At 43.3% G+C, this 18,681-nt stretch overlaps 1 protein-coding gene across 1 annotated transcript in view; it reads left to right on the top strand.

The window, feature by feature from the left end:
- Nucleotides 1-18,681, top strand: part of CADPS (calcium dependent secretion activator) — a 476,365-nt gene that overhangs the window by 417,075 nt on the left and 40,609 nt on the right. Inside the window, exon 30 of the mRNA XM_035728423.1 lies at nucleotides 14,032-14,064. Within this exon, the coding sequence (XP_035584316.1) occupies nucleotides 14,032-14,064 (33 nt within the window). The remainder of the gene's footprint in view (nucleotides 1-14,031; nucleotides 14,065-18,681) is intronic.

Here is an 18,681-nt window from a genome sequence, read left to right as displayed (position 1 = left end):
GAGAGAAAGAGGGAGCAGGTCTTGGGCTCAGCACCCTCTGCGGGCAACCATGTCTACCTAGAATATAACGATGTTATTTTTATTTATGTTGTGTGTACTCTTACTTCCTTCTCCTCTTGATTGTATCTTGATATTGATTTTCCATTTATGGCAGTGGTATACATTTTCTGTCTATAATTAAGTATTTAAAAAGTGAGGCAATTTAAGGAAGAATATTAAGTATAGAAGTTAGTACAGACAGCACATGGGCCGTAGCCAAAGTCAGGAAGGTGGTGTTGAAGCCAGGAGTTTGGGAGGTTGTGATACCTTCTTCATGCCCCCATTTTGCAGTTGCGTCAAGTGAGACCAGAGAAAGAAAATGACTTGAACATCTAGACATGTTAGACACAGAACTCAGACCTTGTCCTTCATCCATTGGTTTGTCGTCTCCACTCTTTACCTGAGATGAGGAAAAGAAGAGGAAAAAGAATTCTCCATGTGCAGCCGACCTAGACTGACTCTGATGGACAAGTTATCACTGGCAGTGGTGATGCAAACAATCTGTGCCCTCAAGTTCAGGCTGAGGCAGCTGGGGGACAAGGGGAGGGCATCGGGCTGACAGGTGACCCCTTCATGCAGAAACGGGACTTTCAGTCATGACAGCACGGCCCTCCCTTGCATAGCACCAAGGCCGTACGAAAGCCAGAGGGACACGAGTAAGACACGGTGCTCACCTTCTTCCAGCTTTCATTCTGTTGGGCATCTCAGCGTTGAGAGGTGTTCTGAGGGCAGAGCAAAACCCAAAAATGCCAGAAATGGGCAGAGGCCCCACTATGATGGAATAAAAATAAGCCTTTGACCTGCTTGGAGAACTTATAAAATTAAAGCTTTTCAGTTTGTACTTCCAAGTTTCTCCTCAAATGAGAGTATGCCATGTAAATAGACAAATGGGAAAGCAGTACAGCATCATGAAGAGGTCAAGCCCTGGAGTCCAGAACACCCATATTAACACCAGCTTTGTGTCCCTGAGGAAGCTGCATAGTGCTGCCGGCTATGTGTCTTTGAGGAAGTTGTTAAACCTCTCTGAGCTCAGTCTCCTCATCCATCCATGTTAATAATCCTCATGCCCTCCATTGTGAGGGTTAATTACTTGTAAAGTGCTTAGCCTTATGCCAGGCAAATAATAAGCATGCAACCATTGTTAAGTCATCATTAAAAGGGTGGGTTTGAAGGAGCCTTTGAGCCTTGCAGAAATCCTCGCTGGGAATGAAGGATCGGGACAGAAATGAGGGAAACTGGAAGGAAAAACGTGTCTACTTCAATCGGGCATCTGTTCGGAAGCCCCAGGGGGGAAGAGAGATGAGAACATACACTTCCTGGACCCAGTCTCGGAGCACAGTACCCTGAGCAACAGGAGATAGGAACAATTCTCGTTAATGAGCCTGCGGCTCCTAATCAGTGCATGGAACAGAATGCTTTTGCTGAATAGAGATCATTTCCCTGCCTCGTGCCCAGCTCCCCAGAAGAGCCAGCAGCTCTTTGTTTAATGAAAGGTAGGGACTTCGAGGAGTGTGGTGGGATGGGCTGCAGGAGGCATTATTACCCTCATTACTATGATAATAGTTTCATCACAATCAATATTTATGAACATGCACAGAAGCTGTGCAATCAACCAGCAGCCCTACAACTCGAGGTTTTCGTGTTCTTGCCTAAGGACACTCTCCAGGAAAGCCTGGGCTCTCTCCCGCCTTCCCCTAGACCCTCAGAAGCTCTACAGAGGTCCTCAGAGGTCATTTCAGAATATGCATGATGGTTACACAACAGTTATATATGAGATCTTATTTGTGGTAATAGGTGCATATCATCATAGGTATCTCCACAGTCATCATCTGGATTTGATCTTCAGACTTGGGGAAATTATCCTGTGAATAGGTAGGGCAGTGTAGGGGACAGTGTAATACAGCGGCGGATCCTTTGAAGTTAGACCCACTTGGGTTCAAATCCTAGCTCTGAGCTGTGTTCCCTGAGGAAACCGATTTAACCACTCCAAGCCACAGTTCCTTCAATTGTAAAATGAGAAGACAAGTTGTTAGAAGCATCAGATAAGATGGTGTCAGTTGGTCATTCAGTCATTGTAAATGTGCCCATAGTTTTGTGTATGACTACATATATCAGGTGTTTGGTATTTCTGTGTTGTCCATGAGAAAACTAAACAATGGTTTTTCCCAAACTCACAGAGCCAGGATTTGAGATGGCAGGAGAGTCCAGACTTGGACTCCAATATTCACATTCTATTATTTGAAAATTTTTCCAACACTGGTTCTATTTATAAGCAACTGAGGGAAACCTTATTTTTAAACATTTCAGTGTTTAAGTCTTTTCTTTCAAATGTGCACCAGATTTGGAAAACCAGTTGATCATTTTTCTGAGCCACGGCCACCTGGTGAGCCTCCCATAAAACATTTTTGGTGTCCCAGTTCCCACATCTGCAAAAACAGCATTTATACACTCCAGCCCTTTGAAAAAGGAAAGGCAGGGAAGATGCCTTCATGACGTACGTCCTCTTTGTAGCATTTACGTGGTGCTTATGCGCACTTCATAACTGGCCAGAAACACCCTTGCTCTTCAGCCAGCAAAGAAGACGTTTCAGCCGCTGGGTGACAGAGCTGGGGAATCCATCGTGCTCTCTATGACTGCAGTAGTATATTTCAAGGGTTGTGTTTCTCTCTAGTCCTCCAGAAGTGTTGTAAGGGGCTTTCCCTGTAATTGTCACTTCGCCCCAAGCAGGAGCCACTGAGGTTTGCTCAACTGCTCACCCGCACACAGAGTCCCAGTACATCCACCCACTGGTACATTCTGTCTCCCCCAGGCAGTCAGTCCCTCAGTTGGCACTAACAATGTATTCATCTTCCCAAGATGCACTTAGAGCATCCAGATTATGGATGGGGGGGGGAGGGGTTGCTAGGTTTTGCTTTTGCCTTTGTAGAGGACATATCTCAGAATCATGTCCCTGGTCAACCAAAAACCTTGAAGAAGTTACTCTGGAAGAGACACATTCCTCCTGCAAAATGCCCTTCTCCACTAAAATGTTGAAAATTCTACCACTCGTTTTGTTCTTTTTTCAATAGATTTTTAATGAAAGAAATATATAGAAGGTTAAAAATGAAATAGTACAGACACTTATAATAATAATTTTTTAAGAAACAACAGTTCTCTGTCTTGCCCCTTTCCACCCTTAATCCCTGACCCCAGAAGGGATCCCTGAAACAATTTTGTTTTTATCCTCATAGCCCCAAGTACTATTCTTACATTGCCATTTCTTGATTTATTGATCTTAGAGATTATTTGACTCCCTACTGTAATAGATGGAGCTTTAGCTTCTTATACTTCTCCCCCTCCCTCTTCCTGTTATGGTTGTGTCAATATTGTCATTCCTCTCTTGGCATCTTGATTACTTTAAATTATACCCATCCACCTTGAATTCTTGTTTCAGCCACATGATGAGGCTGGTGACACCAATGCCATTTTCATTCTCCTGCTTCCTCCTCCAACTGATCTCTTGTTCTAACATGGGAATTGGATGGTACATCTCTTCATTCTTAACATTTTAAAATGGAAGAACCTGTATTTATGAATGTCTCTTGAGTCTACCAGCACTGCCCAATAGAACTTTCTGCAGGGGGGGAAGTATTCTGTATCCAAACTGGTTGATACAGCAGCCACTGGCCACATGTGACCCCTTAGCACTTGAAATGTGGCTAGTTACAACTGAAAAGTTGAATTTTTAATTGTATTTTGTTTTCATTCATTTAAATGTAAATAGCCACATGGAGCTGTTGGATAATGCAGGGCCAGACCAAGCTTAATATACAAGTCTGATTACAGAGAACAACTTGATTTTTTCAGCAAAAATAGTGATAATAGCAGACAGATATTTCTTATTTCCCATGACCTGAGAACTGATCTGCCAACTCAGTTAATAACCCAACAACTCTATGAAGAGTAGTAGTATTCCCATTTGATAAATGAAGAATGTGAGGCATGGAAAAGTCAAGGAACTTGCCTAGTAAGTGGTAGAGCTAGAATGTGGCCCCGTGCGATCCAACTGCAAAGCCTGCGCTCTGAACCACCTCCCTATCCTGTCTCTGCTCCCCTTTGGAAGCTCTTACATCTTTTTTCAGGTTTTGCAATCTGCTGACCAATGATGTGGGTGCAGCTTCTCCCATGTTCCTGGCCTGAATGATGCTTATCATGGAGCTATATGCATTTAGATGTCAAGCCTGCCGATTCCATTTCTGCCACACCAAAAAAAAACAGAATGCAAACTGGAAGCTGAGGAAGGATGTGGGCAAATGTGGGGACTCAGGGAAAGTTCACAGAGGGGCTCGCTCCCCGGTCACAGGAAGGTTGTTCCTTTGGCCTGCTCATTCCAGCAAGAGCAGTATAGCAACTAGGAGGTACCGTGAAGGTTTGCCGACCTTTTTATTACGCCCCTTTGTACGTATTACCTTTGTGAATCCTCACCATAGCCCAAAGAGGTGCAGAGGAAGAGGGCTGCAACTAGAGGGTGCTGGGAATATTAAATTGGATGTTTCATGAACAACACAGAAAATAGTGCCTGGCACAGGGTAGATACTCAGCACATGCTGCCTATTGTAATCCTTTTATCTCTTTGCCAGGTCTACCCATGGGGCTATGCTATGCTGGCTGGTACCTGTGGGAAGGGTCTTTATTTATCTCAAATGCTTTTCCTTTTCCCTGTTACTATATTTTTCCTGGAGCCTCATGTCCAGAGCTCTTATGAGTACTAAAATATTAATAAGCCTCTTGTTTTAGTACTAAAGTATTTATAACTTTTTCAAGGTGTGGGAAGTGCTTCTATCCCACATTCTTCCTAGAGCTAACCTGCCTCGTACACCATCTGAGAGTCACAAACATTTTTTTTTCTTCTAATTCTGGAAGCAATCAGGAGAAAACACTCAGCCTGGCACCCTATTATAATTGATAAGGACCTGAGGCTAGACAGGTAGCTAAGATCCATCAACTAGCTAATGGGCAAATGAAGACTAGACATAATTTTGTGATTCTCTTGCCACCCCCACTCCGTGATCTCTCACTAATCATATTATAGCCCAGAGGTCAGAAAACTTCTGGAAAGGACAGAGAGTAAACACGTTTGACTTTACAGGCCACACAGTCTCTCAACCTCTGCCCTTTGTTGTAAATGAGTGGGTGTGGTTGTATTCCAATAAAACTTTATTTATGGACATTGAAATGTCAATTTCCCATAATTTTCACATGTCAGGAAATACTTATTCTTCTTCTGATTTTCTTTCAACCACTTAAAAATGTGCAAACCATTCTTAGCTCATGGGCCATACAAAAACAAACAACAGGCTAGATTTGGCCCACAGTCCACAGTCTGCCAAGCTCTGTCTAGTCTATAAGCTATGGAGAGGAACACACTTGGCACAGTCAACTCCCAGCTCAGCACAAGTGAATTAAACACTAGTAATAATAATAACTAATCATTATTGAGCTCTTACTGTGTACCAGGCATTGTGCTGAGCACTTGACATATTAACGTGTTCAACCTCAGAAGAACCCCCTGAAGATGATAGTTGTTATCCTCATTTTGCAGATCAGGATATAGAAGCTGTGGAAGGTTGAATAATTTTTCCCAAGGTCATTTAACTGATAAGTGATGGAGCATAATCAAACTAAGATCTCTATGACCCAAAGCTTCTACACCTTCCACAAAGTACGCTCTCCTTTTCCCAGATCCCAGGTGGTCAGTAGGTTAGAAGTGGTTTTAGAATGACACATCCTTTTCAAAACAACAACTTGGTGTAATGAAAGGACTCTGCACTTTATAACCTGACTTGGGCTTGTACTCCAGTTGCACCAGTTACTGGTTGACCTCTTGAAAACCGCTTACCCTTGCTGAGCCTCAGCATCCTTCTATGAAGCAGGAATAGTGAAACGAGCCATCCCAGGCTCTACAGTGATGACTAATTAAGCTAATTATACATAAGTGCTCAATACATATGTGCTCAGTAAAGATCATTGAGGATCAGGTGAAAATCAGGTCAGTCGTTATTGTTTTTATAGCCAGGAGACCCAGGAATACCCAAATCCTGTCCTTGACCATTAGGGACCACCTGACAGCATCCTCCAGGGAAATACAGGCAATGGATAAAGGTAGGGGAATATGAGGTAAAGGAACACCTTATTAAGTGTTGGTTGTCTACTGCTGCATAAAAACTATGGCAGAATTAGTGGCCTAAAAGAATCATTTTGTTTTGCTCACAATTTTGTGAGTCAGGAATCTGGGAAGAGCTCAGCGAGGAGATTCTTTGGTTCATGTGGCTCTGACTGGGGTCACTCTCTGGGCTGCATTCAGCAGGTGGCTGGGCTGGGGCTGGATGGCTGATAATTTGATGTGTCTTCATGTGGCTTCTTTCGACCTATATGGGCTCTCATCTTGCTGATCTTTTCCACGTGGCTTGGGCTTCTTACAACATGGTAGTCTCATGGTACTCACCCATACACAGCTGCTGGCTTGCAAGAGCAGGGAAGCAGAAGCTGCCAGCCCTTCTCACGACTTGGCTGGAAACTGGCATGGCCTCATCTCCATCATGTTCTTTGGGTCAGAGCAGTCATAGGCCAGCCCAGACTCAAGTGGGATGGAGGAATAAACCCCACTTTTCAGTGAGGGAATGGCATGCCCATACAGGGAGCAAAATCATTGATGACAAGCTTCTTTGGGAACAGGCTCCCACATTGTGACTGGGGCTTTGGGTCCATATTCCAATGCGGAGCAACTCTACAGAGTCACTCTGGTCTCTAGGGATCTCTTTCTAAGAGGCAGACATAGAATAAAAAAGAGAGTCCAGGCTCAAAGCCAGCAAAAGAGAGAAGACAGCCGGGCCTCTTACTGCAAGGTAGGTCACACACTGTAACCTGAAGCACTTCAGTGTGCAGATACATAGCTAGCCAAGAAGTAGCCCGGATGGTGCCCTGGAACCTGACCAGTCCAATCAGCCCCTTTGTAGGTGGCAGGAAAAGAGAATGTAAAATTAATAGCCAACGTTTATTGAACACATACTATGTGCTAGGCCCTGTGCAAAGGTTTTTTACGTACATTAACTTGTTTAATCCTTAGCATGCACTAAAGGAATCAATAGAAATCAACTGCTTAGAATAGTGCCCTGCATATGTTAAACACTTTTAAAAACTGTCTTTTTTTAATTAATTAATGATTCATACAACCACCCTGTGAGGAGTTATTGTTGTCACTATCTATTTTCAAATGGGGAAGCTAATGTTTAGAGAAGTTAATTCCCTGGCCCCTGATGCCAGCCTCAGTGTCGGACTCATCCCCCTGCCCCCCCTCCCCTTACCCCTGCACTATACTGCCCGCATGGCATGGGAACGAGAGACCCTTTCAGCCGTTCCCACAGAAGCAACAAATACCAGTTCCCTTTGCCCACACTTTTTTCAGTATCCCTTTAAGACTGTTGTAACTTAAAAACGAACTGCAAGAAAACACTAGAAACCTCTACCCTGGGTACTAAGAGTATACCCAGAAGTTCATTCATTCAGCAAATTTGTACTGAACCCCTACTCTATTATCAGGCAGTGCAGGCACTGAGGAGAGAGAGAGAAGTTCTTACTTTTCATAGACACGAGGGTAGTGATAGATGATAAAATTCAACATAAGAGATGATTATTTTTTAAAGATTCATTTATGTGAGCAATTGGGGGGGAGGGACAGAGGGAGAAGGAGAGAATCTCAAGCAAACTCCCCACTGAGCATGGAGCCCCTAGTGGGGCTCATCCCACGACCCACCACATCATGACGTGCACCAAAACCAAGAGTCCAACCCTCAACCGACTGAGCCACCTAGGCACCCCTAGAGATGATTATTTTATGCAAGGTGCTGAACTGCCTCACCTTGCAAAAAAATAGTAGTAATCCAGATCTCTGGGATTGCCTGGGTTCGAGAAATGGAGAAGGCACAAAATAGCAAAATGATCCTTGCAACAGAAATCTCAAAAGCCAAATGTCGAAGTAAATGTTGCTAGCCCCTTGAGGCAGTGGTGTGGCTGGCAGTTTCTAGGCAAGGGCAGAGAAGTCAGCTCCATGCTCTTGTGAAGTCAAACAAGACAGGGTGGCGTCAGCTTGTGCAGAGAATAAATCACTTCCTTGGTTGGTGCTTTCTTAAGCGACCGTGGGGAGAAAGGCGAGCTCAGGCAGTCAGTAATGCAGTGGTATCTGTTCAGACTTCTTTTTTCTTCCATCTTTGAGTCTTACCCATCAGATTTCTGTTTGCAAAAAGGGCCTAATCCACTTTTTTTTTTGTCTGTGCATTGATTTAATAGTATCAAACCCTGAGGTCCTCGTGGTCTGCACCTGGGTTGCTTTTTCCCCTAATGAAGCAAGAGAAGTGGTTTAAGCCCCCACCGTGCTCCCTATCAAAGCTACACAATGATTAACTCAGGTCCCCTTATTAGGACCAGGCAGAAGAAAATCCCTTAGTCATCAGCATTGTGAAAATCCCGGGATGGTGAGTGTTCAATGAAAAGATTACCTTGGGCACCTGAAAAATAATGGAAGAGCTCAATAGAGAAACCATTAAGCCTGTCCACACACACTAAGTCAGGTGGAGGGTCGAGGTAATTAGCTGGGACATTCAGGCCAGAGAAACTGTTTTGGACCTTCTGCCCTGAGTCAGTGCAGACAATTATTCAAATCCCTCCTACATTTTTCCCTGAGAAGCCATTTGCAGACAATTATTCAAATCCCTCCTATGTTTTTCCCGGAGAAGCCATTTTAGGTTGTGTCTACACACACGTGCGCACGCAAAACAAGAGTTAAATAAGACTGGTCAATAAAAGTGGTTTATATTTGTTTGTTTTTAACTGAATAATAGGCAGCTTAGGGGATGGGAGGTCCAAAGCTTTAACTTCTTAGCTGCAGAGCTTTAAGCCAAGTCTCTTCATCTCTTTTAACCTCAGTTTCTTCAACTATAAAATGGAATAATTAATAGGTTGTTATGAGGATTAAATATAACAAATGCAGTATTCCTGACTCATTGCCTGGCAAGACATAAGCACTCAGAAATGTTACTTAGAGTTACTAGTTGTCAGAAGGACATGAGTCATTCTGTGTTTGGAGAGATTGTGCACTTAGACATCATCTAAGAAAGGGGTCAGGAATCATGGAGCAAATGCCTTCATCTACAGCCCCTGATGTGGTGCCTTGTACATAATAAATGTTCTTTGCTTCAGGCATGTGAGAACATGAACAAGTTGTTCACTGACAGTTTGTCTCCCACCCATCATCCTTGGTCTCCCTCAGGTTCTCCTACCTTGTGTGTCCTCTTCTGACCTCCTTTCCCAGAACTGGGAAAGTCTGGGAGGTAGGGGGCAAGGGGGCGGGTGCCCATGGGTACTGCTACAGAAAGTGTATTCTTGTCCCATCAGTGGGATGGTCAGAATGCAAGGATTTCAGGAAATGACATGTGGCTGAAGTCACAGTTCTTGCCTTTCCCTTAGGACAGTTGAGTGCCGACTTAGAATATGTGCCAGACCAGGTATCTGACCAGGTATCTGGGGCAAACCCCTTCCCCTCCCCCTTATCTCCTGCGCCCCAGAGCACATGGCTTGGTCCCAGAGAGCAGGAGGTACATGTGATTGGATATAACTGAGCACCCTGGCCTGGGGAACTGCCCTATTACTCATGCCTAAACTCAGGCATCCTGAATTAAGCAACACATCTTTGCCGTTTGCCTCAAGATTTTGAGGGTGAGTCTCTAGTATACAAGATGTTCAGTGAATTGGCAAAAAGCGTACCAGACTGAGAACCAGCTCAGATACCTGCTGATAACCTGGGGAGATTCCAGCATCCTTTTTATGGCAAGAAACTGCCCGTGGGCTAGAGGTAAGGAGTGAAACTCTCACCACCATTACCAGGACAAGGAGTATGCACTTCATCTACACCAATAAGCCAGTATTTCTAGTAACCATGAAGAAAAGTTACCTTAAGTAGCTTTTATGCTGTGCCAGCACTGTTTTACACACTTAGATGGATTATCTCATTCAATCCCTGCAGGATCCCTTTGAGTGATATTATGATCATCCCATTTACAGAGAAGGCTCAGAGAGGTTCAGTAACTTGCTTGAAGTCACCAAGCTAGACAATGGCAAAGCCAGACTCCTAACCCCACCAATCCTCAGCTCATCTTCTTAGCTACTTCACTAGGAAGATTTCTTTTAAAGTTAAAAAAGAAAAGAAAATAGCACACACATACACACGCACACACTTTTGAGAACCACTGATGGGAAAACATATATAATGACAAAATCCTATAATATAGGTAGTACCTTTAAAGAAATGTGTGTTTTATTCATTAAAATAACATCTATATACAATGGAAAAGCATCTTGTGTAGACCATAAGGCCTGTTATTTGATCTAGAGACAGTGTCTGGTGTGCACTTGAATTTTTCTGACCCTTGGCAATAATTCCGAAGCCCTCATGGGTTGGGAGGATCTGGTCCTTCCTCTCAGAATATAGCTGGCAAAAACATACCCTATGGACACTGAAAATAAATGTGAAGTTTAAAGGCAGCACTATTGATGGTAGGCAGGAATGGGTTCAGGAACCAGAGTTCTGATGCTGGCTTTGCCAGTTTATTCACTCTGCTGTATCTGAATGTCTACTATAAAAAGAGAGAACTGATGGAAGCTTCTTGCCTCTTAAGGAGACTAGAGTCAGAAGAGGAAGCAGCCTTGGAGGTAACCTGCCACACAGGGAAGGGAAGGCTCACATCCAGAGCAGCCCACATAGCTCCTGCTTGAGCTCCTCAACCATCAGAGATGCCCAGTGCCTGGATGGACTGAGAGAGCTGTTTAAACCGTCTCCTGGGGCCCTTCATTCTACTCATCCATTCTGATTCCATGCTCTAGAGCCACCATGAAAAAGTTCAGTCTTTCCACATGGAAGCTGCTTAATTAATGCCACACAAGCCCTTCCTTTTCTTGGCAAGATATCTCTGCTTTCGCTTTCTTTATAAAAAGACGCTCCTGTACCCTCATCGTCAACCTCCTTCTTAAAGTGCAGTGGCCAGAACCAAAAGGGACACACCGCATTTTTCTAAGTAATCATAGGACCACAATTTACTCTGAGCTATTTTTTCCTGTTACTGTGGGATAGGAGGAAGATCAATAAGTCAGTATAAGTCAGCAGTTACCCGGGGAGAAACCGAAGGCTGTTGCATGTAGTCGAATGTATGGTTTTCATTCATGGCATAGGGCTTGCCTGATCTTCCCAAACTGCCTTGAAAGGAATAGAACTTGACTGGTGTCATTCTCTGAATTGAAACTGCATGTTAGTGGTAAATGGAGAGTAGGCGTGTTTAAAGGCTGATCATTTCAGCTGTAGCAAAACTCTTACCAACTGCCAAGCACCGACTCCACAGAGCAAAGGAGGCAGTTTCTAGTTGAGAAGAATTATTTTGTCAGCACCTGCCCCGACGACTGATGCTTGAATTCCTCCTGTACATTTCTACCATGGGGGAGCAGGGTCAGGAGTTCCAAAGGAAAAATTTGAGCTCAGGAGACCACATCTGAGTCCTGCCTTCTCTGCCTTCTGGCCTAGATCATGAGCAAATGCATTCTTAAATTCTGTGGGCTTTAGTGTTCTCAGTTGTAAATAGATATGCTTCATAGCCCCCGTTTTTCAGGGTGGCTTAAAGAAGAAACCGTACACGAATGTGCTTTGCAAAGCAAAAAACATCATATAAATGTTAGATATTATTGTGAGGGAGACTTGAAAGAAAGGAAAGCCACCTTCTCACCCGAACTAAATTCTGCATCTGGAATGGACAGGAAAGATTTGGTGTTGGGGATCATTTAGTAGAAATGTTAGTTGTGCGAAATCTGGAAAGCTTTCCTGATATCCCTTTAATGGCCCAAAGTGGGCCTTCTCCTTTCACCCACCAGCCTTTGCAAGAGGTCAGCTTTCAGAATGTTGGCTTTCACGCTGACTCACACAATGGCTTCTCAATCTGGCCATTCCCCTGCTTATTCCTCAACCAACCTGAAGCCATCACTGGTCACTTGCCTTCTCTACTTCCTTCCTTCTGCCCATTTTTCCTGAGTGCCCTTTCTAAGCCAGGTACCAAGTGAGTCACTGGGGAGACAGCTGTGAGCAAGACATGACATTCTGTGGGAGACGGACATTGTACAAAATTACTGAATTACACTTGCAATCATTGCTGCAAAGAAAAAGTGTAGGGGTCTAAGAGAATCTATAACAGGAGAATCTAGGAATTATCTTGGGTGCTGGTGATGATTCCGGATGTTTGGTTGCATTGCCCTCTTGATAATTAACTATTTGATGTGTGTGGTCAGCCTTTTAAAGTTTATGAAGCACTTTCTCATATGCTTTTATCACTAGGTCAGGCTCTCAGCCCTGCAAAGTACATAGAATTACACCCCATTCTAGAAACCAAGGCTGTGGAACTTGATGTGATTATCTCAGGGTCAACTAGTTCTGCTACTTATAGAATTTTGGACTCTTAATCCTGGGCTCTTGCCCCCGCCTCCATTGGTTCACTGGCTTCTTTCCCTTGGGAGTTGGTATTGTGAAAAGTAGCTTTGAAAAAAGAGCAATAAGGGGAAATGCTCCACTGGATACTTTCCTGGGAGACATGTAGGTAGAAGCTATGATTCCTGATATCAGACTCAGCCAAATGGCAAGAAGCAGCCTAACTGTGATGTGAAGGATGTCCTAACTGTTTGATGTGCTTCACAGTCTTTGTGGTTTCCAATAAGACTAAAAACCCTCTCTGACCCCAAATGTAGCCCGTTGATCTCACCTGTGCCTGAAGGAACATGACCTGAGTCCAAATGAAACACACACAATATCAAACATACTCCCATAGGTTTTATTCCTCAAAATCAGCTGTGCATTGACTTCTGAGACTCAGAGAGATGAAGTAGCTTGCCCAAGGTCACACAGCCTGTAAGTCATAGAGCTTGGATTTGAACCCAGATGTGACTCCAAATTCCATGCTCTCAAACACTATACCACACTCTCTCTCCAAAACCTGAAAATAAATTTCGTAACCACTTCCTGCACTTTCCAGCTGGGGTTTTTAGTATTTAAAACCAGGAGACAGGCACTTGGGTGGCTCAGTCAGTTAAGCATCTGACTTCCACTCAGGTCATTGTTTCGGGGTCCTGGAATCGAGCCCCACATTGGGCTTCCTGCTCAGTGGGGAGTCTGCTTCTCCCTCTGCCCTCCCCCTGCTCATGTGTTCGTGCTCGCTCTCTCTCAAATAAATAAATAAAATCTTTTTAAAAAGCAAACCGGAAGACACAACAGCAGCCTTGGGATGGGCTTTAAAAGGCTCTGGTACCCTCTCAGCCCACCCACAGATACCTATCCCCCTCTGGGTTAAGGATGCCCACCCACCACATCCCCTCCTCTTGCAGACACTTTACTGAAACTCAAGGATTCCATTAGGACAAACATGCGGCCAAATGACAAAAAGTCCCCAGGTACAAGAAGTCATAGCAGCCTTAGGTGCCTTTCTAGACTAGCGAGCCCTCACTAATCAATTTTAGTTTAGCTAGAGTCACTTTTCTCCTTTTTAAAGGGACAGAGAAAATACAAAACTCCCACACCAGCCACAGGATCCCAATCAGTAAATATTTGCTTACTTTCTTTTCTTTTCTTTCTCCTTTTCTTTTGTTTTCTTTCTCCCTCTCTCTTTCCCTCTCTCTCTTTCCCTCCCTCCCTCCCTCCCTTCCTTCCTTCCCTTTGTCCCTCTCCCTCTTTTCTCTCTTTCTCTCCAAAGCAGTGCTATGGCAGGGGGAAGAAAATAGCCATCACATTTCATTCTTTAGTACCTTTCTGTGTTTCCTGGTCAGCTCCGGGTACCAGCGTATTGTGTTAACTGATGATGACACACAGCACGGAGCTGTGGACAATGAAACATAAACAGCAGCCTCACTTCTGCCCTCTTCTTTCCTCCTTAGGTGAAGGCAGCTTCCAAATATGTGGATGTACCTGTGAGTATTTGAAAATTGTTTTTGTGGGGGTTTTTTGCTTTCATGAGAAATTTAATGGTGCTGTTTTCATTAGCTGCTGCTAAATTGCATATTCCTGACTTGAATCGTCAGAAAGAGAGAAACCAAGAATATTTCATGGTAAAACTTTTTTCAGATGCGGAGAGGGTATGGTTGCTTTCATCAAGAAGAGAGGTCCTATTTGAGGGTAAACCCGGTGGCCTTTCATTTCATTTTCCTTGGTTTTTCTGGTACAGTTAATTTCTGTTATCATCCTGCCCACCTCCCCTCTGTGTGCACACCTTGGGAGTAGCCGGGAGCTAGAAATTTGCACAAGGGTGCCAGTATTTTTTTTTAAACAAATAAATTCTGAATTTGTTCATTTTGGGGTCAATTCTGCAATTGTTTTAGGGAAACCTTGCAAAACTGCTTATAATTAGTACAGACCTCATTAATGAAGAGAGCTCTCAAAGTTCACAGATAAAGCACTTGTGGTTGCCCAAAATTTACATTTAAATTGAGGTTAAGTACTACACATGAATACTGGAGTGTGGGATTACCTGTGATAAGTCAGGATACATTTATAGACAGACTTTGCCCTGCCTATTAGCAAAATAAAATTGGAGAGATTTAAATATATTCCAATGAAGGGGAAAAGAAAATGATTCTGTTTCTCCATTTCTAACAAAAGAGGTGTGAGTCTATTATAAAATATTAAATTTAGAGAGCTTATCTCAACAGCCACCAAGGGTCTTGAACTGAACGTTTCTCATTCTGAACGTGGTTAAGTACCCTCCTTGTTCAAATACTTATTTGTTAAAATTTGTTTTTTTCTAAAAGGATTTATATTAACATTTAAATTCATTTCCCCAGGAAGCTAAGTGTGTAATGGTTTATTGGCTTATTTCTCAAAGGATGGCAAAATGGAAAATTGGAGTGAACGTAGCATTAGCATATATTTTGTTTGTTTAATGAAAGAATGTACAATCAATAATTATGCTTTGAATTTATATAATACTTCTCATCAAGGGACCTCTGACTCCTTTACCTAGATAGTCTTTATAATGGAGAAGAGAAAAAGCTCTCACATAACTGCAGCAAGGAGAGGCGTTAAGTAGTTTATTTTCTCAAGCCCCAAAGTATAAACTTTCAGTTCACAGGGAGCAAACTACTCAAATTCTCTGGGCCTGTTTCTCCATCCTTGAAATAGAGGTAATAATACCCAAGCCACAGGTCTGTTGTGCAGATTAAATGGCACACATACATGGGACTGTCAGCACCATACCTGGCCCTCACTAAACATTTCAGCACCAGAGGGCCCGAGGGCAGGGGGAAGGGGGTGCCCACACTACATTGCACGGTGGGGGGGGGGGGGGCACGGGCGGAGTAGGGAGGGAGGATGAATTTGCTGACGGTAGCCCTGACCCGCGCTGGTCTCCAGCAGTAATAGAAATTGAAATCCTGGTCTCCCAACCCAAAGATCTGGTGGCTGAGGTTGTTTTCTATAGGCCTGCAGGTGGAGAGGAGATCTCACCAATGAGATTTGAACAGGTGCCCAGTAAGCAAGACCCAAATACCAGGAGAAACTTGATCCGGCAATCGTTACTATCAACTGACATTACTGGGGAGGGTCAATTATTTGGGGGAAGTAAAAAAAAGTCAAAGAGCAGCAATTTCACGTGGCTCGACCTCATTCCTACAAACCAGTTTTAGATTTATTGTAAAGATAAGAAAAAAAATGGACTCTACATCTATAGGAAAGGGAACAAAAACGCATTAGCAGAGTTTTCACCCTCTAGGGAGACAGAAGAAAATGATGTGGCATGTTCCAATATGTGGTACATTTACCACTGTTGATATATAATAATCATAATTGCAGTTGTAAACCAAATCCCAAAAAGCATTCACTGCGTGCTAGACGCTGTTCTAAGCATGTTACATTTAATCTCTACAACAACCTCACTTTAAAGATGAGGAAACAGAGGCACAGCGTTGTTAACTTGCTCAGGGTCCCACGGTCGGTAAGTGGTAGAGCTGAGAGTGAAACCAGTCCCCTTAAGCACGATGCCATCTGCAAGATGATTTTAGGGCATAGACAAACCTCTTTCTTAGGATAATTGAGTAATTATCTAATGAGTATTAGAAAAAATGTGGTTAGCACATCAAACCCATGATTTCACCAATTATTATGCCTAAGGGCAAAGGTAAACTTTAAAATTAACACATTTTTATACCAAATAATATTATAGTGAGAATATTGTGTTTTAGTAAATAAACAATTTTATAGAAAAATAATAGTATGTAATACACATATGTACTACATATTGTTTACATATGGTAAATAATAGTAATCATTTATTTCTCAAAACAACCGTAGTGAGGGAGCAGAGAGTACCAGCTTCACAGGTGAGGAAATTGAGACACAGGAAGGTGAATAGCATGCCCAAGGTCACCTGACTAGTAAGTCAGAGAGTGAGGATTTAAGTGCCAGCAGTTTGGCCATGGGAAACCTGCTAGCACTACCTTCCAAGAGTCACTGTGTGCTCTTTCCAACGCTGCCTTCAGTCAGGGCACGTTGGTAGCGCGAACTCCACCATGGAGGGAATATTTACACCCTGGAAATCGGCAGGTACTACTCACCAAGGTTTGTTGTTTTGTTCTGTTTTGTTGTTTCTGTTTTCTGTTTTGAAGAGCCAACGTCCCAGCACACCAGCCACTCTCACCTCTTAAATCAGTGGTCCTCACACCAGAATGAGCAGCGTTAATATTTGTTTTTTGATTCGTTTTTGTTTTTGTCTTTTTTAAATAGAGATTTTCAGCCCCTTGCGTCCAGAGATTCTGCTTCAGTAGTTCTGGAGGGGAGCTTGGAAATCCCTTTCTAAAGAGCTGATCTATAGCGCAAGTTTGGGAACCAGGGAACTAATTCAGTGAGTCTGGACCTTGGCTACATCTTGGAAACACCTGGGGAGCTTTGACAAGTATTAGTGCCAGGTTGCCTGCCAAATTAAAACAATCTCTGCAGTGTGGGGTCTCGGAGTTAGTATTGTTTAATGCTCCCCAGGTCCTTCTCATTTGCAGCCAGGTTTAACAACCATGGATAAAATCCTCTCCTGAGTTGTTTCTGGCTCTGAAGTCTATAAGTTCATCTGTGTTGCCCTGTGAGGTTTTTGGCACATGTCTTATTGGTTTAGTTCCTTGTAGGGACTAGTTGTTAGTTACATTAGAGATTTGTCTCTTAATTATCCACACTACTGGAAAGAAGTGCTGTTACCATTCATTCAAAACACTGCATAATCCCCAAAGCCTATCTCTTTGTCTTAGAGGTAGTATTTGACCCTTTGGTACACATAGCAGATTTGCATTTCTAATTAAGGCTTGCTTAGGTGACTGAAAATGTAAATTTGTTTTCAAGCTCTGAAGTACCTGGTAGGGCCAAGCTAGGATTAAAATGTCCTATTTGTCCTAAGCCACAGAGTGGCTTCTTCACAAATGATATCTGCCACACGTGGCTGGAGTTAACTATAGAGAGCCTTCTTTCTTTGTGTTGTATGTTTGCTAAAATCCACATCCTATCCCATCAGCCTGTGGAAGCCACATTTAAAATAAACAGTGTGAGGTACTAAACATCGCCACCCAAAGTTTTTTCTCCACTGTGTTCAGAGAGCAATATGGTATAAAGCCTAATGATGTATCTAATAACATCAGCTGTTTAGCCGAGAATATTTTCCATCTATAACTGCACGTTAGCTTGTTTGGCTGGGAACAGGCTGTATTTTCACCATTTTGTTTGGAAGTCTACCTGGACTTCATTACACATCCTTCTCTGCCTTCGTAAATACAGAACCGACTGTACTTGAACCTTTCCTCAGTGACAGAAGATCACCACGGTGACTCTGTCTTTCCCCAATGGCCACCTAGTGACCCACTACCCACAAAGGAATTGGGGCAGCTTGCCTCTGCCCTCAAGAGTCCCGGATCCCCATGGTTGGGGAGTCTATGGGGCTGGTGCTGCCATTTGCTCGGGGCAGCAGGAAAAGTGATAGCGCTCTGTTATCAACACACCTGTTTCAAACAGTTACCCTCTTCCCCCTTCCTGGTCCACCAAAATAGGGGAAGCAAACTTGTTAGATTTGGATGTAAAGCTGGTGAGAAAGAAAGAAGATTGTGAGAGGAGGCCTAGGGACTTTATTACGAGAAAACCACATACATTGGCATCCAGAGACTTCATCATCTTTATTTTGATGTTGGTTTCTCTGAAGCCCCTTTGTTCTTCTTGGTTCCAAAGTAGATTCCAAAGGTAGGTAAGGCTATGAAGTGATATAATATTGTGGGGCTGGGTGGGGAGGGGAATCACAGTGGCTCATGTTTGTATAGCAATTTATAGCTTTTAAGGCATTTTGACATACGTTATCTTAACTGATCATAACAACCCCTGAAGGTAAGTAGGAGAACCATTGTTCATCCCATTTTACACATGGTGTAACTAGAACCCGGGAGAAATTTAAATGATTTTTGCAAGTTCCAATTGGTGGGGGAATCTAATAAAAATCCACGTAGTGGGACCAAAGAGCTTACAAAAAAGAGGTGGGAAATGGGCTTATTCATTCATGGGTTTGTGCA

Source organism: Zalophus californianus, chromosome 1 (assembly GCF_009762305.2).
Source record: "Zalophus californianus isolate mZalCal1 chromosome 1, mZalCal1.pri.v2, whole genome shotgun sequence".
In the NCBI taxonomy this organism is placed as follows: domain Eukaryota; kingdom Metazoa; phylum Chordata; class Mammalia; order Carnivora; family Otariidae; genus Zalophus; species Zalophus californianus.
The sequence above is the reverse complement of the archived record's forward strand: the minus strand, read 5'-3'. Positions and strand labels throughout refer to the sequence as shown.